This window comes from Odontesthes bonariensis, chromosome 1, assembly GCF_027942865.1.
Source record: "Odontesthes bonariensis isolate fOdoBon6 chromosome 1, fOdoBon6.hap1, whole genome shotgun sequence".
NCBI lineage: Eukaryota > Metazoa > Chordata > Actinopteri > Atheriniformes > Atherinopsidae > Odontesthes > Odontesthes bonariensis.
This window is the reverse complement of record NC_134506.1, coordinates 16279516-16304863: the sequence shown is the minus strand read 5'-3', so window position 1 is coordinate 16304863 and position 25348 is coordinate 16279516. Positions and strand designations below refer to the sequence as shown.

General features: G+C 42.4%; 2 protein-coding genes across 2 annotated transcripts; one reads left to right on the top strand and one right to left on the bottom strand.

The window, feature by feature from the left end:
* Nucleotides 1-1195: 1195 nt before the first annotated feature.
* Nucleotides 1196-15516, bottom strand: ercc3 (excision repair cross-complementation group 3). The gene is made up of 15 exons (XM_075486739.1): nt 15348-15516; nt 14762-14961; nt 14420-14656; nt 14264-14313; nt 14023-14158; nt 13586-13756; nt 13223-13427; nt 12664-12978; nt 12338-12522; nt 11009-11211; nt 10811-10907; nt 9245-9362; nt 9007-9125; nt 2204-2353; nt 1196-2008 (listed from the first exon to the last, which is right to left on the bottom strand). Exons 1-15 carry the CDS (start codon nt 15373-15375, stop codon nt 1871-1873), a joined length of 2352 nt encoding a protein of 783 aa, XP_075342854.1. The 5' UTR covers nt 15376-15516; the 3' UTR covers nt 1196-1870.
* Nucleotides 15517-16732: 1216 nt separating this feature from the next.
* Nucleotides 16733-19318, top strand: gpalpp1 (GPALPP motifs containing 1). Its single transcript, XM_075470650.1, has 7 exons — nt 16733-16913; nt 17035-17158; nt 17241-17333; nt 17445-17703; nt 17832-17996; nt 18082-18183; nt 18282-19318. Exons 1-7 carry the CDS (start codon nt 16829-16831, stop codon nt 18498-18500), a joined length of 1047 nt encoding a protein of 348 aa, XP_075326765.1. The 5' UTR covers nt 16733-16828; the 3' UTR covers nt 18501-19318.
* Nucleotides 19319-25348: the final 6030 nt, after the last annotated feature.

Sequence of the window (25348 nt, the reverse complement as noted above, 5' to 3'; positions counted from 1 at the left end):
ATATTAAATAGGCTGTTTAGGAAAAATAACGAAATCTGTAGCTCCCTCTGAAGCCTGTAATCATGCTTGCAAAAACCGAGCGCTCCCGGCTGTTTTTAACCAATCAAGTTAGGGTGGAGGAATCCTACCTGTCAATCACAGCTTGTGCACACGCAGCTGAGCGTGAGTCTGCCCCAGCTTGTGTGCGCTCACACTGGTGTGAACTCACGTGCACAACCTCGTCCACAGAGGGGGAGGGGTTTGGGGGGCGATTCGGAGCTTGTTAGAGGTTGGGGGAGGGACCTGAAAGTTGTATCAGTTCGAATTTTCCAACTTTAGACTCGCAATTTTGAAAACCTGCCGACTACAGCTTTAATTTAGGTGATTACTCCCACGGGTCACAGATGAGGCCATTCACAGGGAAACATGCTGCATAGGGTGGCCGGGCAGAGGTGCTTATTAGCCTGATTAACATAGACTTTCAAATCTCTTCGAGATTCTGGTCTGACCAAGACCATAACGAATACGATTCGAAATGGCCTGGTCAACCCGCCTCCCTCGGGTTGCTACTGGTTGTGGCCAGAAAAGGCTGTGCCTAAGCTTAAGCCAATCACACCACTCTTTCCTCTGACGTATGATTTAGCTACCAGCGGGGCTGGTAGATTAAACTCTTACCAAAGCCAGTAGGGAGCAAGGCGAAAACGTCTTTCCTGTCAAGAAATGATTCAAGGGCTGTTCTTTGCTCGATTTTTAACGAGAATCTCTCGTCGAACACTTTCATTACAGCATCTACAGCAGTGTCAAAAGCTTGACGCTGCTCCATGTTGATATTGAATGAAGCGCTTCCGTGTACAATCCATGGGTTGAGTGGCAGTTCAACCACGTCACTACCTTGAACACGCCTCTACCCTGGGCCGTTGCCGCTGCTCAAAGTTGATTGCTTCCCGAAAAAGTGGGTGGAGTTCCCAGTGCTTATTTCTCCCTCCCCACTTTTGGGGCTTGCACAAGGATCTCGATTTTCTTGTTGTCCATCAACACGGAGAGGAAGTGGACCCCCACCCCCTATTCCTGGCTTTTATGCAAGCATTTTCCCTTCTTACATTCTCAAAGGATGTTGAATTGTTGTGCATAGTGCTGCACATTCTTCCTCAGGCCAAAAGGCCATAAGTTTAAATGAGGTGTGGTCAGTCTTGACTATTTCCCAACAGCAACAAGAGTCTTTGTGTTGTCTTTATTTTTAACCTATTTATTGAAATTGTTGCCCTGTTATATTTCACCTTTGTTACATAACACTGAAGGTATTCACTGTCTCCTTTTGGGCAACCGACATTCATTCTGGCCCTGTGCAGTTACCCATGTTCTTACTGTCCAGATTTTTTCAATACTTCAAAAGTTAACAAGAAGAACTTAACAAATGCAACTTATTCTACAAAATGTATTAAGGAACATTTTAAAGGAGATTCCATGACATAACATTAAAAACAAAATCTTTTCTTTTCTTCAGGAACCAAACCAATGGGCATTTTAAGCCAAATTTACAAACAGTTAATCTGGTGACCAAAATACATCCATTACTTTCTTAATCAAATTAACTCTAAATAGATGTTTTTCCTCCCCTCTGCCAAAAGGCTGAGTTGATCTTTAGCTAATTAAAAGGTAACACGGCCTCTTCGTCGTGTTCGAGCAGCCGTCCAGTCTCATTCTCCGTATAAACATTTCTGGCTTTCCAAAGCCTTCAGACATATTTGCTGGTTATCTTCAAAAGTTGTTCTATTCACCAAAAGAGATGGACTATGAACCCGCAACTCAGTAGTTGCTTTCCCCCCCTCAACTATGTCCTATTGCCCTGTTACAACAGAGTAGGTTTTTCAAGTGTCAGGGTTCAGTGGAGCTACTTTCTGAAGCGCTTGAACAGTGGGTGAACACTCTTGCCCGCTGCAGAGGCTTTGCTGCCCCGGCTCTGATATTCCATGTAGATGGTGTCATCTGCACCAGACATGGAACTCATGGTGCCTGCTCGCCTTGAGACCTGATGAAGGAGCAGAGAGAAAGAGATGCGAGAATAATGTAAAGCCTTTCAATTTTCATGAGCATTCCACACAGAGCCTCCCACTTTTAGGCACCTGCGGTTGTAATATACAGAATGTGAAAATTTGCCAGCAGCTGACAAAAACTTCTTCTTGTAGCCGTTTATGCCTTTTCTGAATTTAGAGAAAGTCATCACCTGTGGTCGCGTGCCCAGTTCGCCTGCCACCACCTCCTCCTCAGCATCCAGGTCTGAGGCAGCCAGCACCTTCTGAAGCAGCTGCTGTTGGTCGTCTCTGGTGGAGAACATCAAGTCCTCTTCCTCCATACCCGCCAACTTGGTGATGACCTGTGAAAGAGAGTTTGTGGCAGAATTAATGCAGGAAACAAAAACATTTCGTGTAGGATACATTTATTATATTATTTTCCATGTGTAAAATTTGACTGGCATTTTGTCATCCGATACAATTGATGCTGTGTTAAGGCCATCAAACATTAAAGCAAAGCTACCAGAGTTTGTGAACCTTAAAACTATGCGATTCTGACTCGTTCTGAAGCACATTGACTTTTGTTCTACACGTCTGGGCCTGAGTCTGCCCTAGGGGTCCTGGGGGCCGAGATACCGCAGTTCATGACTTTGGTCTCCAGCCTTGCACCACACCGTTTTGCTTTACGGTCTCTTGACACTTTTGTGGGGTTCGGATGGTGTCGGTGTTGCCTCTACAACATGGTACGACATTCGTGAGTAGGGCTGTACAGCGATTTGTTTTTATGACAGCGGTGTTACGTCTGTGCACTGTCGGGGTAGCCAAAGAGTAAAGAAATTAAGTGTTATTTAAGTTAAAACTTTAAAACTGCTGAAGTGGAGGTAAGATTCAGAATTAAAATGCAAAAATATATATATATGATATATATCATATTTTTTCTAGGCATCACATCACTTTGGTCTTCACAGCTGAACACCTCAGTGAGGAGGCGCAATATGTCAACCTGCATCTACCCTGTCTTGTTTGTAAATGTAACCTCTGCAAAAGTCCAGAAAAAAAAAAAAAAAAAAAAAAAAAAAAAAGAATCGTCTCTTCGAAGTCCAGATGCTTGTGACATTAGTATGATGAGTATTTCCTTATTTCTTCATCCAGTACTGACATTCAGATTTGATTAGGTCATCCTCTATTGAAATACTTCACAGCAAACAGTTGCATGTATGCTGTTCTGAACAAAAACTGTGGAAAAAAAGTTTTTTTTTTTTCTTCTTCCTGTAAATGGAATTATTTTAAAAGTAATAATGATTAGTTTCATTTTGGAGAGCATCTGAGGGTTTTCTTGTACATTTATGACTTGAATACCTTTTCCAGTGTTTTTTAATACTAGCCCCCGCCCTGGCCTCTGAAAACTAACTCTAAGTGACTCATTCTTTTCTCTTGTTTTGTCTCCACAGAAAACCCACACTGACTGTTGGCAGAATCACGCTCAGATTTCGGTGTTGGACAGCTTCAGAGCACACCAGCCAGACAGGATATGATGAAACCAAATCCTTTTGGATGTATAACATCAGGCTTGCTCTAGTCTGAACTACGTGTCTAGATAACAGACACTGAAAGGAGAAAATCCAAAGTTTTAAAAATCAATACTACAGAGTACCAAAGCAAAACCTGAACATTAAGGCTCCGTTTCAGAAATCAATTTAAAAAAGGGAGTCAAATACTTCAAAAAGAAACTTTAAAATCTAACTAGAAAATTTCTGAAGAAATTTAGAAGGGGCCTGCCAAAGTGTGCGTATCGCTCAACCAATCACGGCTGCTCAGGAATGGTTCGCAAGGCCTAAAGAAGAAGCATTCAAGCCTAAACGGCATCAAAGGATGACATGGATGCTTCTTCTTAAAGCGGCGAATTGTCCCTTTAAAGTGGCAAAATGTCCCTTTAAAGACGCGAACTGTCCCTTTAAATCGGCAAAGGACTGGCTGGGCCACTAATAGCCTTGTTTCTATGGTAATTAATCTCCCTCATTTAACTGACAGTTAAAGGGATAGTTCGCCTCTTTTGACATGAAGCTGTATGACATCCCATATTAGCAATATCATTTATGAACATTGACTTACCCCCCTGCTGCGTCCTGTGAGCCGAATTCCAGCTGAGTTTTGGGGTCCACGAAGCTAGTCCGGCTAGTTGGCTGGGGGCACAAAAATAAAGCGTCTTGCTTCTCAAAAAAATATCCGTTCAAAAGAGTAATACATTTGAATCACAAAATCGTTGTCCAGGAAAAAGTCAGACCTCACTTCGCTTGGCGCTATTTTTGCCTCCCTTGATATCAATGCGTCCAATGTAAAACTGTGCAGACCGAAGAACAGACCGAGCACTCCCTAGCCACCTAGCGATAGCTGCACCTGTTACGGTGTTTACTGCTCGGAAGCAGGGGAGTGCTCGGTCTGCACAGTTTTACATTAGACGCATTGATATCAAGGGAGGCAAAAATAGCGCCAAGCGAAGTGAGGTCTGACTTTTTCCTGGACAACGATTTTGTGATGCAAATGTATTACTCTTTTGAACGCATATTTTTTTGAGAAGCAAAACGCTTTATTTTTGTGCCCCCAGCCAACTAGCCGGACTAGCTTCGTGGACCCCAAAACTCAGCTGGAATTCGGCTCACAGGACGCAGCGGGGGGTAAGTCAATGTTCATAAATGATATTGCTAATATGGGATGTCATACAGCTTCATGTCAAAAGAGGCGAACTATCCCTTTAAGCTGCCCCAGCTGCTGCTACATTAATTATATGAGACTCAGGCTTCTCAGAGCCAAAAAACCTCTACGAACAGATGCTTCCCATTCGGAAACCGTAAGAGCTACGGGAAAAATTCTCGCAGAATGAGCGAGGGACGCCTTTGCACTTCAATATTCCCGCGTTTCAGATCTGTAGCACATTCACAGTGAAAGCACGGATGAGAGAAAGAAGGGCTGCAGGAGCTGCTGAGATCCTGAGAATTGGATGAATTAAAATGGGGATTTGAGGTCTTTGAGTCCCGACATCACTTTGCTCTGAGGGGCTCTGAGAGCAAACGGTCAGCCCTAGATGAAATATGAAAACATTTTATGAATCCCAACATGCGTGCCTATATTATGACAGTACATAATGGCATTGGAGCGATATTTGTAGGCGTGAGGGCGATTCGAAAATGAATCTGAGGTCAGAACTCCTGCTCTTCCCCCACACTAATGAAATGGCAGTTGTGCTCTAAAAATTCAAATTTTGCAGATTTTGGCCAAAACTTTGGGTCGCTTGGAGGCATGCTGTGGGAAATCCGTAGCAGGTATCGACATGGCGTCTTCACTTCTGAACACAGCACGGACGTAACTACAAACTGACATTTGAATGGCATTTCTAGGTTAATGCATGATGACACAGTAACTGCTCAAAATTTTGGGTTTTTTATGATTTTTCCAGGTCATCCCCCTGTTTATTCCTAGGGGGGCTTTGGGGGGGCTGTTTTTTGCTTATTACGTCGCCATGGTAACTCCAATCTTCAATAAAAGTAATAGCCCGCGAAAACTCATCGAGCCGGTCGTTTTGATATATATATTGTTGGGAATGTGGACGGAAGAATAAATATATATATAAATAAATAAAGAGAGACGTTTTCAATGTTAAATCCCATAGACTTTTGCCAACGGAATAGTAATAGGTGCCTTGCCATGCATTTGCATGGAGGCACTGCATAGCATTACGAAGCAATGCTATGCAGTGCTCTCCTATGCAATGCTATGCAGTGCTCTCCTATGCAATGCTATGCAGTGCTCTCCTATGCAATGCTATTGCAGGCCCCAATTAGTATTGATCACATTGGCTTTATTTAAAGGAAGATCCTCCTCTCGTAACCTTAGATGCGAGTTTCATCTCATATGTTTTAGTTATAGTAATGATGCCGCTGCCATCTCAGTTTATACTGAGAAAGCGTTTGACAGGGCTGACTGTCGAACCTCGGGTCATGGAACAGTGGACCAGATCTCTACCTTTACAGAGTTACTGAGGGGATTATGGGAGTTTGACCATCCAGTCTAATTGTGTTTATTTGGGGGGGGGGGGGGGGGGGGGGGGGGGGGGCTGCTGAGGGAGTATGGGGTAGCAGAGTCGCTTTTACGAGCTTTCCGGTCCCTGTGTAACCAAAGCAAGACCTGTGTCTGCATTCTTGGCACTAAGTCGAACTTGTTTACAGTGCGTGTTGGACTCCGCCGCTCACAGATGGTCAACGTTGATTGGTTTAAGTGGATCTCATCTGGAATAAACTATATGGGTGCTAAACTGTGTGCGGACATTACAAATATAATTCAGATAAATGTTATTTCCACCCTTACAAAGATAAAGCAAAGAAATGGCCATTCGGACAGTCCAACCTTGAGGGCAAAGATTAATACCATAAAAACAGCGATTGCTCGACAACTCAACTATCCGTTGATGATGTTACCAATTACAATACCTGATGAGTTATTTAAACAGTACCATCAAATGGTGAAGAATTATTTTGGTGGAAAGGGAAGAAATCACACTTTATACAAGCCTTTATACAACAAAAAGTAATTGTAGGGGTTCCCTAACTAATGTGAAGCTGTACAGTATTGCCTGTGAGTTGGCCAACTTTGCAAAGTGTTGGATAAATGAGAATTACCACAGAATGGGTGGCAAATGAGCAAGAACTCACTGCTCCCTTTAGTCCAGATGAGGTATTGTCACTAACGGTCTCATCAACAGGTGATTTTGGGGTAAACGAATGAATCCAGTTCCGTGTCACTTGAAGAATCTAAGGATTCAACTACACAAATTCTTGAATATATAGCCATATAGACATATTCTTCACCATGAAATAATACAACATTTAAATTGGGGAAACTAGTATTTTCTTGGCACTTCTGGTGGCTCAGAGGTATTTGGAGTTTAGCAGAACCAACTGCTAACAATCTAGTTAAATCCCATCAGTAACTCCGCACACAACTTAATTTGAAGGACAAGGGGGACTTTTAGAGACATTTACAGATCAGAAGCAGTTTGGGGAAGTACTGTCAAAGAAAAAATCTGATACGGTGTTATTTTTAGATGCCTAAAATAGCTCGCTCAGCTTCTGCCATGTATGAGTTGTTGTCAATAATTTAAATATTAACATTGGTCAGGAGTGCTGGGCAGAGCTCATTTCCAGCACGGGCTGGTTCTCGAGAGAAGCTTGAGGAAAATCGACACATCATAAGATACTACATCTGTACAGTTTTACACCTGTCCGTTTACATAAAATGACGGTATTTTTGTAAGTGATATAGGGACCTGCCCTGTGGTTTTGCCTTTCTGGAGGAAAATAACTTAACTAACACAAGTTTGGCTTGATGCACCAGTGTCAGAATCATTTCGTCTCTTTGTTTTGGAAGAGGGGTCATGCTTACCTAAAGTCTCTAAACCAGCAAATTACTCTTGAAATGGCAGGTTTTATATCAGCAGCTGGGATTATTCTTCACAAGCGGAAGAGACCAGTTAGACGAGAGTACAAAAAATGACAGACAATTCATCTTTTTGGTTAATGCTAGCTATCCCAATTGTGAAGTCTTATTAGCTTATATGGAATAAGTTTTTGACTTTTACCTTATAAACTCCTGTTTGTGTCATTACATTATAAGCTCGTCTCATGTTAGAAGTTAACCGACTGGTGCCGTGTGTCTTGTCTTGGTTTTACATATAATGGGCTGTAAACATGGTCTGGGATTTTTTTGGGGGGGTATTATATTTTGTTAGATTTTGTCAGACTGTTAAATCATAATCTGAGGAAAAAAAAATTTATAAATAAAAAAATTAAAAAACAGATCTAGCTCCTCACATGCTGTGTACCCGATTTGGATTTTAAAATCAAAACATCTTCTAAAAAAAAAAAAAAAAAAAACATCCGCTATCACTGTTATGTACATGGAATGCTAGTGTCTGAGCAAACAAAATAGCAAGTGAAAACAGTGCTAAGAAGATTTCCAACAAGCTTTTCTTTAACTTTAAAAGTTATTAAAGAAAAAAAAAAGAAAAAAAAAAAAATCAATCCACTTTAGTGACGTTTGATTTCATCAGCTGAGATCACAGTATTACCATTTTATTAAAAACATGATACTGATTTTCCATTCTAATATGATTAATCAATCAATTATCGATACTCCTGTACAGCGTTATCCCCAATTGCAGCTAAAAATGACTTAAAGCTATGGTTGGTAATCCTGTTCAGAAACACATTTTGTAATACTGGGTGAAATGGTCCGTCTATCCTGAGAGAAATCTAACCAAGATGTATTTAGAAAAAGGGACGAAAATAATCAGACCTCTGTGGCAGCTGCAGGACTGAGAAAAAGCTGACCAATTGGGCGCCTACAAAAAACCAATCAGATGCCTCTGCGCTTTCTGCCTACGCCCCCCTCTGTCGGCTCCCTCCTCCGCACGCGCACGCGGTTCTACCGGCTTTGGATGAAGCACTGACGGAATGGGGAGGGGGGGGGTGGAGCTTAGAGGAGGGGCCACTTTCGAATCTTGCGAGCTCTCTTGCTAGCTCTCTAGGATTACCTACCATAGCTTTAAGAGGAGGGCACTGACAATGGCATAAGTATCTGTTCAGCTGTATCGATGGCGCACAAACATGAATGTCGATGCTTTGTTATAGGATTCCATTTGTCGTAAGGGTGTGGAAAGTATATTCCTAAAACGGGCTTAGATTTCAGAAAATCCAATGAAAGAAATATAGAATGAGAGATTATATTGAGTTATAGTAGGTCAACTGGATCCTTGGTGTGCTAAGGTGCAAATCTAGATGAAATCCAGTGTCCTGACTTTAAATAATTCAAACTTAGAAAGTAAACTTCTAAGTGGATATCTGAGTCATATGAATGAAATGTCAAATGCACAGACTGTAAAATCAGTGGTGCAATTCTGTTAGGAGACATGACCAATGTGGGACTGCATCGAGATGATTTGACGCAGCAGCATTGAGCAAACCTTAAAGCTGTATCCCTGGTCCACGAGGAACCTCTGCCTCTTGGTGGAGTAAGCCATCTCCTGGGTGTCCTGGGACACCAGTGAATAGAAGTATGCGTTGTACTCCTCTGCCACCATTCCTAAATGAGCAGATGACAGAGTGAGATCAACTGTTTTTGTTCGGGGATGGTGGTGGTCAAGAGACTTTGGGGCGTTACACATGAGCAAACTGATGGTTTTTTTTTGCAATCGCACAAACCTTTCTTGGCTCTCAAAACTCTGCCGAGCCTCTGGGCCTCCTGTCTGCGCGACCCGCCATGGGAAGAGATCTGGATCAGAACATTGGCCTCTGGCAAATCAAAGGAAGTGTCTCCAACCTGTTCACACATTCACAGATATGCAATATTACCACTAAAAAACAAGTTTACCAGTATGCATTTTCTTTTCTTATTTTAAATTAAAAGGAAATGTGGGATTTTCTTTTAAACCCCGATACGGTCAGTACAATAAAAATAAATGTTTTGAACCTAAGATATTCAGGTTGTCGACTGAATGTCAAACTTTGTGGAGTATGCTGATCATTAATAAAGACAAAGTGTTGTTAGTTGGCAAGAGGAAGCTGCAATATACATTATCAGATCAGCAAAAAAGAACATCTCCATTCTCTATATGTGGATATACTGCCAGTAAGTAATTGGGAGCGAAATCCAGAACAAAAAAAATAGGGAAGGCAGTTCACAGCCCAATTGAAATAAGATCAAAAAGTGCAAGTATAAAGGAAGACTAATAAAGAAAAGCTATAAGCTCAAAGAACACGACACCCCTAATTAAACTTGCAAATGAACATGTACCAAAAGATGTCAGATTTAGTAGATGTGTCTCATTTTCAAATGAGTCCAAATTTAGCCTACTTAGATCTGACGGGAAAAAGTTTCAGAACAAAGCAAAGAAAGAGCCTTAAGCAAACTGCCGTTAGGGTACAGAACGGGTTGGAGAACATCGGCCTCGGGCTGTTTCTCTCTAATTCTGATGTACTTGACCTTGTATTAACCGATGGGTGCAAAGCTGGGGAAAAAAATAACTATAAAGATCTGTGCAAGAACATTTGTGCCCAGGGGTAAAGCAGCATTTTCAAATGCCCTTACCTGAGCCCTGGCCTAAACCCTTTAGAGTATTTAAGGGATGTAGAGGATTCTAATTGAATTAGATTGTATCTTTTGAAGTGTCCCTACATGACATCTGTTGTGACTTGGCGCTGTATGAATAAAACTGGACTGAATAGTGGAGAAAGGAACAAAAGGCACCTCACTGATGGAGCAGTGTAGATGAACTGAAAGAGTGATTCGATAAAACATTCAGGAAACTTTTCCCACAGCCATCTAAAAAACTATTCTAATCCATTCCAACCACAGTTGAGTCAAAGGATGGCAGACTAAAGACTAAAACATCCAAACTGTGATAAAAAGCCCACGTAAGCTCATAGTAGTAACATCAAGTCATGTTTCCGATAGTTTGGTTCAGTATATATTCATTTACCTGGGTTTATATGGTTTGTTTGAGACTGGGGTAAATGCCTTTCAAGATATCTTTCAAGTACCATTCCTGGATTATTGTTTCAGTCTGATTATTGTTCCCTTGCTAGAGTTCACATTAACACAGTGTCCTGCACTGTTCAGCTTTGCAGAAAGAATTACATTTCATCTGTTAGCGGTACAAAAAGGCTTGTCTGCCTCCTACAGGCTATAAGTGGTGCATGACAGCTGAGGGAGAGCAGTCTACATTACATGCAGCGAATCCCCAACAGATAGACCTTGGAGATGGTTACCTTGGAGATGAAAATGGTGTTGATCTTGGGGTTGTGTTTGAAGTTCTGTAGAATCTGCATTCGCTCTCCCTGAGAGGTGGGACCATAGATGTAAGGCCTTGAGAGGGAAATGAAAGAGAGGCGTTAAAAACCCAAAGAAATCCTACTTGAACGGGCAATTCATTCAAACCTTCAAAGTACCCTTTGTTGAACACTCACTTGTTCAAGCGAATGGCGTATTCCTTCAAGGCGAACACATTGTCAGCAAAGACAATGATCTTGTCATTACGCCGCTCGTGGAAGCGAATGAGAAACTGACAAGCTCGGAACTTATTGGGATTCATGGTGTAAAACAGGATGCGCTTCTTTGTCTTAATGGCCACATATTCTCTGTAAAACTCCGGAGACATTGGACACCACACCTGAAGCACAGAAATGGGTACATTACTCAGATTGCTTTATTTTCAATGATCACAACTTAAAATATGACAGCAAATTAAATAGCTAAGCCCTACGGTGTAAACATACTTACCTCAATTGAAACTGCTTTCTTTGTTTATCATTTCCTTTTGAACAGAGGGCAGCGCACATTCAACAACACTCACATTTGGCATTAGTGCAAATCTGCATGTCTCGTTCAAGAGCCTTACATGCAGAAGAACGTGGAAGAAGTTTGTGAATTTGAACAAATACAAAGCACCGGTCCGTCCCTCTGTTGTGCTTCAGCTCTGTCTGAACAGTCCTGGAGAGGAGGCTTCCGTGAAAGCGCAGCCTCCTCCGAATTATCAGTGATTGTTTTCACAATGTTGGAAAATGTCAAACTGCGTGAGCCAATTTACGCACAGATTGTCTCATGTCTTACTTTCAAGGCAATGTTGAAAGTAACAATGTTAATCTTACTCAAGTTACCAAGTGATGCTTTAATGGACCAAAGAGCTGCGCTTAAGACAGAAAATGAAAAGATGCTGAGCAAATAATCTTGCAACAATAATACAATCTAAAAATCATAAACCCCTATGAAGAGGTTCAGTGTCAATGTATAAAACATCAGATCATTCAGGAGTACATACCAGAGTAGACAGCACATGTACTTATATGGACTACATTTCATTATTTACATGCTTTTTATTCAAAATGGAACTATAAAGTTTTTATATTTTAGAAATCGAGGCATCTCTCTATTAGAAATGCAATAGTTAAGACTTGACTGTGAGTATAACCATGAGCCTTCCCCAAATATCACCGGATCATATGACATTACAAACTTTATAACCCCAACGTCACGCGCTTTCAGATATATATTTTCACAGAAAGTGCACTAAGTTGTGGCTTCATCTCCGTTTAACTGTCACTATATGCGAGGCACCAGCCAAGATTACACAATGATCAATTTTCTAAACATCATTTAACAAAAATTAGACTATAAAATGGCTGAATATCTATTAAGTCAGAACGTTTACACAGAAAAAAGGCACACAAAGCTTTTTTTAGTCACAAAATCTAATGTTCACATTCAATTATCATATTTTTTTGTGTGACAAGACCTACCTCTGCACACTGGACTTTGGCAATATAACCATTGTTCTGCAGTTCCATCCAGTTAGCCTCAAACAGCTTCGGCCCGATAAGGAAGTTGAGGTCCACAATCTTGTCATCTTCCCTGACCAGCGTGGCGGTGAGGCCCATTTTGCAGTGGGCCTGGACAATGGTCAGAACACGACGAAACATCTTTGCTACAGAGAAAGGACAATGATCAAGCAAAGATTTCAACAAGGTGTGTGCCTATCCAATGTTTCCATATCCCACTGTATTCAAACTATCATGAGGAAAAAACTAAATACTGAGTTATCTGAAGCTGCCTGGTACAAACTAACCAGGGATGGTGTGCACCTCATCCAGGATAATGAGTCCCCATTCCTGGCTCCGCATCCACTCCATGACCCTTTCAGCCTCCCAGGATCGCTTGGTGGTGTGGCCCAGCATGGAGTAGGTGCTAATGGCTATTGAGCAGCCAATGGGCTTGTCTTTGGCATCGGAGGTGAAGCGGCAGATCTGAGAGTCATCGATAGTGGACCACATCTTGAACTGGGACTTCCACTGCTCCACGGACACAGAGGAGTTGCCCAACACCAGGCAGCGTTTACGCACGGTGCATGCTGCTGTCACGCCCACCAGAGATTTGCCCGCTCCTGCAAATCAAAGACGGAGAAGAATAATTCAGACAAAAAGGCTTCAAATTAATATTTCTGATTAAGGATCTAGTGAGGACAACATCCCTTTATCAATCAGACTGAGCAAGTTATCCAACATGCTAGGTGAAGCGGGATCAATATTTCATATTTAAGTTGTACTTTCAAGTCATTTAAATGTAAGGCTCTCCGTTTTATCACTCCAAGTTTGTCCTCCTCAACTGCTCTGAACCAGCCATCTCACCGCAGGGCAGTACGATGACTCCCGAGCGCGCACGTCCATTTCCAAACATTTTGCGCAGACTCTTCTCCTGGTAGGGCCGTAACACGGCAGTGGGCTTCAGGTCGATGTTGATGTCTGGGTTGACTGTGTCATTGCGAAAGTCATACTCCGCTAAGAGGGGATACTCCAGCTGAATACAACGCTTTTGTAGCTCTTCAATCATCTCCTACACCAGACAAGGCAAGAACAGAGAGGAGCTCAAAGAGGGAGGTGAAAAGGTTTCCTCTTCTAAGTGCGATGCATCATTCGTAACAAAACATTAAACACAAACAGTTATTTCAGAGGCAAAACACCAAGCTTCACTTTCATTTTTTTCATTCGTACCTGGCGAATTTCACAGGACACAGTCTGAGTCTCCTCCTCCTCCTCTTCCTCTTTATCCATCTGCTCATAGTAGCTGAATATGTCCTCAGGGACCTGCTGGGTTGAAGTTTGCCCATCGCTCGGCTGCTGCGAGGTGGAAGTACCTCCCTTTTCCTGAACGGACTTGGAGATCTGCCAAAAAGAGGAATATGCGTGAGCCATGGTGCGATGCTACATCACAGCTACCAGAAGACGCAGCTCTGCTCTGAGAAACTTTATACTTCAGATGCTGAATTTAGCAGATGGCCTTCTATTGTAATTTTATTTCATGGACATCTTCCGGCTGAGAATATAACACCTTTTGTTAGTAAAAGCTGAGATTTAAAGTTGAATTAAGATATGAGCAACCATTTCAAAACAAACAAAAAAAAACCACAATAAGATGTTTGTTGGCATACCGCTGACTTGCTGTGGATGACTTCAGTAATAAGCTCCGTTTCTGCTCCGTCTCCAGTGCGGAGACGACACTCACGGATCACGTTGTCCTGCAGAAGGCGCTGGATCACATCAGGGAAGGCGCTCTCTACAAAGTACCTGAGAGTGGATGACAGGTATAAGAAGGGGGCTGAAGGGATGACTAATGAAGCGAAAATAGAGAGGAATAGTCTTTAAAAAAAACTTTTTAAAAAACTGCTTTACCTATTGTGTTTGAGCACCAGTTTGACCTTCCCATAGCTCATAGTGCAGAGCTGAGAGAAAAAGAGGGATCAAATGCAGTTTGTTTAAGTTATCGAAACCACACACTTAAAAAATTTAAATAACAGCCAAACACACCCAATAATGTCCCAGTCAGACCTTAATGAACTGCACAATTCCATCAGGTACAGATGTCTTGCTGAGTTTCTGAAGGTACTCCACAATATCAGAAGTCTGCAGCCCCACACTGACGGCTGCATATAGGGAATACGCAGTCAGCTTGTACTCATGGATATGGTTAGGCCTGCACACCGGCTCTGCAATGGCCACGAGAAAATCTTGGGCGTACTTATACACCGGTGAGTAGGCCTCCAAAAAGATGTGTCCATCTGGAGCCTGCATGAGAATGGAACCAGACATGTTTACTCTTATGCAAACAGGCCACAAGTCATTCATTAGTAAATTTTCACTGAGGACATGAACAATCCAGGCGTATCTTACCACCCAGAGTGGGCGTGAGGAGTGGTCGTTCTTTAACTGCATCTGCATGCGATAGTCTTTGGCCCCGTACTCATCCACCTTTGTACCGGACTCATCCACTTGTTTTCCCGCAGCAGCAGGAACGGCTTCCTGAGGGTCGTTGCCTGTCGCCTCCTCTTCATCGTCTTCCTCCTCGTAAAACCGCTTCTTTGGTTTCTTCTCTGCAGCAAATGAATTGGGGCAACATTCTCATATGCAGAGGAGGAAAAATAACCAACACACATGCATCTTTTGTGACTTGTTTTGGAGCTTGTTGAAACCCATTGACTACACGCTGGTGCAGTTTGTGGGACTTGTTTTGCCAAATTGCGTTGCGTGTTTAGCCTCCTGAAACATCTGTTACACACAAACCCTGTCCCTCTTTGTTGGTTACTTCTAGCCAACAACCAACGTAACCTAAACTTAATATGATTATTGTAGATGTTTAAAGACTCTGAGAACAAAACCGTAGTGCTGTCAGTCTCAGACATCCTCATCTCTCAGCCTGCGACTCAGTTAGCTTCCACTGACCAGCTACGTAGATTTGAACGTAACGTTAGCCACTTACCCCGATCTCCTTTATCCCGTTTACCCATTTTCAAACGTTTATGTCTTAAAATAGGACGTTAGTTTTTTTTCTTTTCTCTCCATAAGTCAGTCGTTGTCCTGAGACGCCAAAAAGATGCACTAATTGGTGTGACACATTTCGCAACAACCGGGAAAAATAAAGAGGAGAATCGAGTTCCGGTATCATCTTTCAAAATAAAACCAGGTTCCAGGAAAATCAGCTTAATCTATTTAAGAATGCCACAATGACGTTTTACTGGCAGGAAAACGTTGCTGTTGCATCGTCACTAAGGTTTAGGCCTTTGGAGTGCAAACTGTGAAGAATGAAAACAACTTCCCTAAGTTCCTGACATTAAAGCAGCTCTGATTCAGACACTGGTTCAGACCTTGGGGCCATTACGAAGACCACAGTGTCGAAGATGACTCGATCCTCTTCTACAATGAATTGTTTGTGTCTCCCCAACTTGTTTTCATGATGTAATTTTCTTTTGTGACCCGTGTGTGACTGAATGGTATCCTCATAGTCTGTATGGTACAGCGTTTTTCCACTTTCTTTGTGACAAACTTTGCAAAAGTTTTAACCCTTCCTCTCAACGTCCCCTTCATTTATTCATCGCACTAGTCACTTTCATTCTTCGTCTTAAAAATGTGTGTTTATTGTCTGGCTTTTATTCTCTGTGTGTGAACCATTCCAGAGATGATTTTCTGTCATGGTCACTCACAATCACATTCACAAACTCTCTGTGGGAACTTGGATTTGGTTTCCCATGTTGTGGTTACGCCTGTTGCTGAATGACTGTGGAGCTTTATCGTTCTCCAATCATCAAAGTTCCCATGATAATGTTTTCATTTCTGCTGACAATACTGACATTTACTCAGAAACTCAACACGCCCCTTTAACTGTTAATCAAACAATGCTGCTGTCTTAATCCTCAGACATGTCTGCATAAATCTGTAAATGTGACTCCTCTACCCAACACAGATGCTCCCACCTTCCATTACCACGTCCCTATTATTCTTTAGTTTATCATTGTTCAGAATGTGTGAATCACTTTAGGAACTGGGATTAAATGTAGTGCAACAACTGGCCCACAGAATTGGATAAATACACTGAAATTAACAGAAAAAACGACTTTGACTTAGATTTTATGACTTATTTTTCTTTTATTTTCAACAGGTATTTCTATTTACAAAGTCGAAAAATGCTTTTGAGTTGGATGTTAGAGATTAAATAATGATTACCTAATTTTCATGCAAAGGTACAAAGCATCAAAAATATGAATGAATTCAAATTCACTCTTTTCTCGCACTTTTATTCTGGCAGCTCACCGCTTGTTTCCCCCCCCCCCCGCCAATTTTCGTTAGCTTGATAGAATATTACCACACTCTACTGTTTACTTCCTGAGTTAAAGGTCAAACGCGTCCCTTAGTTTATGAGGCAGTTTTTTCACCTGAACAGACACGACTGAATCTGTAACAAAGATGTCGTCTGATGAACTTATTGGACCTGCTTTGCCCCCGATGTTTAGAGAGGAGAGCTCTGAAGACGAAGATCACGAAGCAGGCTGTAAGGAAGACAACATAGAATTTGGCAGATGCTATCCGAGACCAATCAAATTATGAATCGGACGTATTTGGATCAGGCTGCCTTTGTTTGTGAGTTAACTGTTTTTCTTCTAACCCTACAGTCGCTGGACCCGCTTTGCCTCCCGATTATAAACGGGGGGAACCGTCGAGCTCCTCGGATGAGGGTGAGGGTGAGCCGGAGGTGGCGGTCAAAAGAGCCAGGACAGCCAGAGATAGACCTGCAGAGTGGGTGCACATGTGGACTGTATGCGAACAGTACACCGGTGTCTTCACACACAAAGAAACACTAACACATGTCTCTGAGCAGGAACAAAGATGATGATGATGATGATGATGATGATGGTTTCTTTGGGCCAGCTCTGCCTCCAGGATTTAAAAAACAACAGAGTTCTCCAGAAAGGTGAGCAAAGTACACCCTGCAGTTTTATACTGAGCTAATGGAAATTGATCAGGATAACAATGCGAGTAAATGCTTACTTGTGGAAGCTGTAACTTCATAGTATTCCCTCAGGCCGCCTGCGATCGGACCGGCTTTGCCCCCAGGGTTTTGCAGAGAAACTTGTGATGATGATGATGAAGACGATGCTGCTGAGGACGAAGACGATCTCCCAGGGCCTGCCTTACCCCCGGGCTACCGTGCCGAGCCTTCGAGCAGCGAGGAAGAGGGTGAGGATGTGATTGGACCCATGCCTGCCAAAGGACCTATTCAGGACACTGTGGCACTTGAGTTTGAGCGCAGGGCACAAAGGATGAAAGAGAAGCTGACAGATGTGAGTCCTCGTTTCATTCCACCTGTTTATCCCCCCCCCCGACGTAGTTTGAACTTTGAACTCCTCTTTCATACCTTTTGAGGTTTTCTTCCTCTGAATTTGTTCGGTGTGTATTTTTCTGTCAACAGGACACTCCTGAGGTGCTGGCCAGAGAGACATGGATGACGGAGCTCCCACCAGAACTGCAGCACATTGGCTTGGGGGCGCGGACTTTCAAGAAGAAGTCCGGTCCAGAAAACAAGGACCGCTCCATTTGGACGGACACGCCAGCCGACAGGGAGCGCAAGACCAGGGTAGTTTATTTTATCATTCTCATTAGGCTGCTTCTTGTTTCTATTTCAGATCTCTGGATCTCATAGGTTTGCTCCTTCCCCTTAGGAACGTCTGGAAGGAAAGAAGAAGGGTGAGGAGGAGAAAGATGACGTCCCACAAGTTTCCCGGAAGGAATTGGAAATTGCGGAGAAAGTATCTAAATATAATGTAAGTAGCTTTACCTCGTCGCTCCGAAATGACCCTGTTTACAAGTGCTTCCACTAAAGCCTGGACTGAGGTGTCTGTACCCTCATTGCTGCTTTCAGGAATCTAAGCGCGCCGAGTCCCTCATGACTTTGCACACAAAGAAGATGAAAGAAAAAGCCAAGGAAACCGCAGACAAACCAGTGGAGAGGAAGCCTTTTGATCGGGACGCCGACCTGCAGGTGAATCGCTTTGACGACGCTCAGAAGGAGCGGCTGCTGAAGAAGTCTCAGGAGCTGAACACGCGCTTCTCCCACAGCAAGGACCGAATGTTCCTGTAACACCTTGTCAAAGTGTTAAAGAAATCTGTCGGCGTGCAGAATTCCAGTAGCAAGCTGTCTGGTAAAATTTTTATACTGAGTCTGTACAATATGGACTATGTGTGTACAGAAACTTCTTTTCTTTGTAAGGTAAACTAGACTGGACCAAATGGACAGTAAAGACACGTAAGATGTCCATATATGGGAGTTTGTATCACTGACTGGATTCAATGCTGTGGTAAATATTTTAAACTTATTCAAGTTCTTACAGAGCAAGCCAGCAGAGCATGCTTTTTAACCCAGGAAATACGGCTTTAGAGCTGATGATATGGAAAGATATAAAGATATTTAAACAAATCCTATATTTTTTCATATATTGTTATACTCTATATCAGGCTGTCTTTTTAGATTTGGCTACATAACAACAGGAACAGCACATCAACCATTAGATGTAGTTTACTTGATATTCATCCTGTCGTATTTGGTTGTTCTTTTATTGTGGTGTGCTGTCAGTGGGGGAAAAGTCTGACATTGTAAGACATTTTAAGACCAGTCTGTCACATTGGTCTGACTTTTTTTTTTTTTTTGTTTTGTTTTGTTTTTGTAAAATTGTTTTTGAATTTCTACAGAGAGAATAAAAACTCTTGAATAATTGTTTTTCCTAAACCTACTGCTTTTGACGAATCGTTGGGTCGGATCCTCGGACCCACAAAGCCCCCAAATCTTTGTATTAAAGCATAATTTGTAAACTGTGACTGAAATATTTAGATTTTTTTTTATTTTTTTTATTGTAAATTTATTTTTTGCAGATTGCTGTAAAATATGTGATCTAGCAGAGACTCCGTGTGGCTTTTCCTTTTTACCTTTATATTTTTTATTAACAATTATTATTTTACCTGCACCTAATATGGTGCCAGGCATAGCGAAGGACGTCAACGATAGATAGAGTCGGTTTCCGGTCGAAGTGTAAATGGATACATGACACAGTTGTTTGGAGGAAAGCTATCTTCAGGAAACAAGTGAATAAATAGGGAATAGATCAGATAAATTATCATTATCATAGGAGGGTAGAGTGTGGGTGGACAGCTTGCAGAGAGTAGGTGGTGAGGAAATCGGCCGACGGCCTGTATAGGTCCGGTAGCGATATCCTAGCGCTTTTTTCTGTAAGTCGGGGTGTAAAATGGAGGGGAAAGAGTGGGCCGAAGATAGTTATAACAGTATGGAGTGAGTGGAGAGGAGGATGAGATTGATAAAGGAGGGAGTGAGTGGGAGCAAGTAGGAAGAGGGAGAAGGAGTAAAGGATGAGTGGGAAAAAGAGGAAGAAAGAAGATAAGGATAGTTTGGAAGGCACGGAGAGTGAGGGGCAGGGAGATGAGGGGAGGAGTGGGAAAAAGGGATCCCTTAATGTAGTGGTGAGATTTGAGGGTGAAGGGGGAGTACGGAAAATGGATCCACTAAAAATCACAAAAATAATCAGAGTACAAGTGGGAGAAGTTAAGTATGCTAAGGTGTTAGGGGACGGAAACTTGGTAATTGGGTGTAACACAGAAACGCAAGCAGGGAAGGCTCAGAAAATGGTGAGTGTTGGAAAAATGAAGGTTACAAAAGCAGTGAGGGTGGGAGAGCAGAGAAATGTGGGATGCAAAGGAGTAATAACGGGGGTTCCCCTTGGGATTAGCATGAAAGATTTAGTGGGGAACTTGAGAGTGAGAAGTACTACAGTTAAAGATGTTAAAAGAATGACAAGAGGATCTGAGAAAAGAGAGTCGGAGACAGTGGTGGTAGAGTTTGAGGGGAAGATTATCCTGAAAGAACTTTATTGTGGGTTTGTAAAGTATAGTTGAGAGAGTTTGTCCCAAAACCAATGAGATGTTTCAATTGTCAGGAGTACGGACATGTTGCTAGCGGATGCAAAGGCAAAAGAAGGTGTGCAAGGTGTGGAGGGGATCATGAATATGGGAAATGTGGGACAGGTGTGAAACCAAAGTGCTGTAACTGTGGGGGAGAGCATAGTGCAGCTTACAGCTTACTGGGGATGTGAGGCTATGAAAAGAGAGGTAACAGTGCAGCAGATAAAAGTGAGTGAAAAAATATGATATGCTGAAACCATCAGGAGAGTGGGGAAGGAGAGTGTCAGTGGTAAACAACAGAATAGAGAGGAACAAGTGAAGATAAATACGGTGCAAGAGATTGAAAAGAGATTGGGGGAGGAGAAGTAGCCTGGGTGCCAGCCGAATTTAGCCCCGCCCATAAAAGTTTTGGTCGGGAAGTTCGGTCTGGCTCTGCTCAGTTGGGAAATAATTATGCCCGACATCGAATCAGTCGACGCAATCAGATTGCCAGGGCGGGCTTTATACGATGATGGACAGATGATCGTTTCTCTTATTAAATGAAGACGCACACACAGTACTGCCACAGATTCTACCGATTAGCAACTCACGGTGCATTTCCGGTTTCCAACGAGGCGATTTTGGTTGCAGTTCCACCCTCTTTCCACGTGGGGCGCTCAATTTTTGGAGACCAGAATGAATGGAGTCCTATGGAGCTATACGCCCTAGCGTGCCCTTATCTCAAGATATAATTTTTTCTCTAGTAATTCGAATGTTGTGTTCGAAAGAGGATGTTTAGAAAATACCCATGGCTGAGTTTTAGAATTTTAGAGCCACTCATTTGCTTAAAAAAAGGATTTTAAGTGTATATGACGTCATACATAGTTTACGACCGGAGATGCCGCTTTACGGCAACACTCCTGCTTGTTGTTGGTTTCAAAGGCAGCAGCGTTTTCAAGGAAGAGCTGTACCATAACATACTGGAGGAACAAGGAATGCAGAGAAATAGAATTAAGGCTCTTATCCATTACCTAAAGATAACAGATTTAATTAAAATAATTTAATATACGTTTTGGTTTGTTTGTTTATTTGATTCTGTTTATTTGCTTTAGTTATTTATTTTCTTACTTTAGTTATTATTTATCTACACTTCATTATGAAAAAGTGATATAGTCTTGCCAGTTCCTTTACACACTCCTGTACAGTAGGTGGCGGTATACACACTAAATGCTGTAACCCGCCAATAAACAGAAGAAGAAGAAGAAGAAGAAGAAGAAGAAGAAGAAGAAGAAGAAGAAGAAGAAGAAGAAGAAAGAGCTATAGTAAGAGAGAATCTGTGGTAATATAAGCGGAAAAAGTACATCTTAATTCTGTTGTCGCTTGGTATGGAGCCAGCCGTCAGGCCTATTTCAGACCAGGGCGGCAAAGCGTGGCGGAACGGAAGCGATTTTCACCGGCGGAGGTGAAAATACATGGAAACAGATCTGTCCTTGCACACCGACGCGGCGGTAGTCGGGCGGTAGCGGCGCGGAGACGCCTCCGTGCGCGCTGCTTTTGGAAAATAGAACTCGAACGGAATTTGGACGGCAGCGGCCGGCGGTGGCCGGCGGTGTCCCGTTGAAATGAATGGGGAATGCAGACAGGGCTGGAGCAGAACTACCGCGGCCGCGGACTGTCCGGTGTGAAAAGCCAAGTTGAACACACCGCCTGATAACCGGCGTAAGACTGCCGTCGTTTCGCTGCCGCCACGCCACGCTCTGGTCTGAAATCGGCCTCAAGCGGTGCCTCTGGTCGTAATTCATTCTTTCGCCGGTCGACCAGCTGTCATTAGCACAATGCTAGCGCGTTGTGGACAACAAGAAGCCAACCTGTAAGAAATCAAAGCGATATATATACTCGTTCAGTAGATTTTTGACTTGAAACCCATGTTGAGCTCTCAGAAACTACATTCAAATCTGAGCGCTCTTGAGGAGACAGGTGAAACTGACCATTTGTAGCATCTAGCTCTATTGGGCCCAATTCATTCTGGTCTCCACCGACGCGCCCAGTGGAATTCTGGTGGAACTGCAGCCAAAAAGCCAGTACAATGGGGCTTAATAGTAAGTGGCAAGGCTGTTAGATAGATAGGCTGTGGTACTGCCTTTGTGTCATTCACAGATCAGTGTGTGGATGCAAAACAATTTCCTCCAGCTAAACTCAGACAAAACTGAAATCATTGTCTGTGGCCAACAGAAACAAAGAGAAAGTGTTATCAGTCACCTTGAGACTCTCTCTCTAAAACCTAACTATCAAGTTAGAAATCTCGGGGTAATATTGGACTCAGACCTGACCTTTAACAGCCACATTAAATCTGTAACATCAGCAGCTTTTTACCATCTAAAAAACATTGCCAGAATCAAAGGAATAATGTCTAAACCAGACTTGGAAAGACTGATCCATGCATTTGTCTCCAGCAGGTTAAACTACTGTAACGGCCTGCTCACTGGGCTCTCTAAACGGGCTGTAAGACAGCTGCAGTACATCCAGAACGCTGCTGCTCGAGTCCTCACTAGAACCAGGAAATACGACCATATTAGTCCAGTGCTCAGGTCTCTGCACTGGCTTCCTGTCGCTCAGAGAATAGACTTTAAAACAGCTGTAGCAGTCACAGTGCCATGTGGATTAAGAGTTTTTCAAACTTTGACAAAACCAACATTCCTGTGGGGGATGTTTACGAATGTGGATAAAAAACAGATCTCCATTTTCTTTCCACAAAGGAAAAAGAGACAGAAACTGCCTAATTCATGACAACCTTCTACCCTTTTGAAAGTTTTCGTGGAGGGGAACTCCAACAGGCACTTGCCATAAAAATTGGAAAACTCGAATGAACAAAGAATCTTTCTGTTGGAGAGGTGGGAGACTTACTATCTTATCTTCACCATAAATCAAAGTTGACACTTTAACACCCTTTCCCACCAGAGAAAGAGACCAGACGGCTACACACGAACTGAGAAGACTTCACTAAGACTCACTTTTAGTCGAACCTTAAAACTATATTAAATGTGTGTGATAACCGTATACAATTTCTTTCAGGTTTCCAGCTTGATCACAAGATGCATATAGACAATTTGTACGATTCTGGCTTAAATACTGACAAAGAACTGCTCTTGGTTGAAAATGCCCAACCTGCCTGATGGAACCACATTGCCCCCTAGTGGTCTGCAGTGTTGATTAGTTGAACATTTAAATCCCAGAGGACTCAGTAAAATGGACAAGATATATGCAACTATTAACTTTTAACGATCTCCCTTCGGTATCTATTTGGTATTTGTTTGGTGTCCCCATTGTTAACACAGAAAATTAACATTGTGTGGTTCACTATTCATATGTCACGATTTCATAGATATTCATCTGAATTTTGAAAGTCATAATCATCAATTACGTTGTGTGTTATTTTGATGTCTTTATATTGCAAGTCTATATTATATCTTTAATCTGCATATCTTAACAAGATGTAGTGTTTTCAGAATCACCGAGACAAATGTTCTATGAGACAGAGTAATGGAGAAATAGAATTTCTTTGTCTCATCCAGAAATCCCCACATAAAATGATGACTAAGATCGTCTTACACAAAGACACACAGGCAGACGTCCCCACAGTTCAGGCATATCATTGGCTGAAAGAGTAGTGTAAGCCCCGCCTCCGAGAATCAAACCACGGAACCGCGAATCCAAACTCAGAAGATCGAGAGAAGATCAAGAAGAACAAAGAAAAAGGAAGAAAGAAGAAAGAGGACAGAGAAGAAGGAGATTTGAGCAGAGAACAGTTGCTCAGAGAGAGTTGGAGATGGCTTGAGAAGAAAAGAAGAGCTCACCAGAGTTTTGGGAGTTTTCCCATAATCTCAGGAGAGAGTGGAAGGACGTGAGGATGAGTGATGCAGAGGACGGCCGGAGGAAGCCCTCCAGAACCCAGTGAGACCCCAGAGACGAGAAAGAAAGACCCGAACAAAGATAAGAACAGAATGAAGTTTTCCTACCCAGAAAGCCAACTCCAAGCAACCTGTTATTAATCTTCTGTGAACTTAAGTTCACTTCATAAGAGAAGCAACGGACCAACTCTGACACTCGGAGGATTCGATCATCGAACCACAGCCCTCGGCACCATCGTTCCCGTTTCCCGGTGAAAAGAAGCAACTGAGAAGTCCACTAAAGTCAGCCACCACAACCAGGAAGGCCCAGAGAGCGGAAGAGAAATCCCCTCGGACCCCGCGTGGCCGCTGCCGTGTTCCGAGCTGACTAAGCAGAACTTCAGCACAGTAAGACCGACCCGTTTTCACCTTAAAGTGGGTTTGATGGATGTCTCGAGGCTTTCACAGAATGATAAATTAATCCGAAATGTCAGTATTTAGCGTCAAATAGTCAGCCAACCCAAACTATTTGAATAAATCCAGTATCGCTCCATTCCCATATTTTATTTTCCATTCACTAAGTGTTTTATATAATCACCCATATTCAATGCATCTCCTGTTTGTTTTAAAGGTTCATGTTTTGGTCATATCATTTTAATAAATAGCTCATATATCTATATATATGTTATAATCACAGATTGTGTCGTATGCTTTCTTTACGTAATGTCTGTCCAACCAAACGAGAACTTTCACGAAAGTAGCGAGATATGAGACTGATTATTAATTGATTATTAATTAATTATTAAATTGATTATTAATTTAACATACCAGGATCATAAGATTTTAACAGTTTTCCTCCCTGACTGTAACTTAAAGCAAGTAAAATATAGGAAGGTGGTGCCCTAAATTCGAGGTTTAAGGTTTATTTGAGACAGTGAGAACGTCTTATAAATCCTTATATTTGATGCATATATAAATGCCCAATAACGCTACACAGCTCTGCTTGTGTATAAGTCTCTTCATGGTCAAGTGCCAAAGTACATCTCTGACATGTTAAAGCCATATGAACCAACTCGGGCTCTGAGAACCTCAGGGAGGGGTCTCCTGCTGGTGCCCAGAGTCAGGACTAAACAAGGTGAGGCTGCGTTTCAGT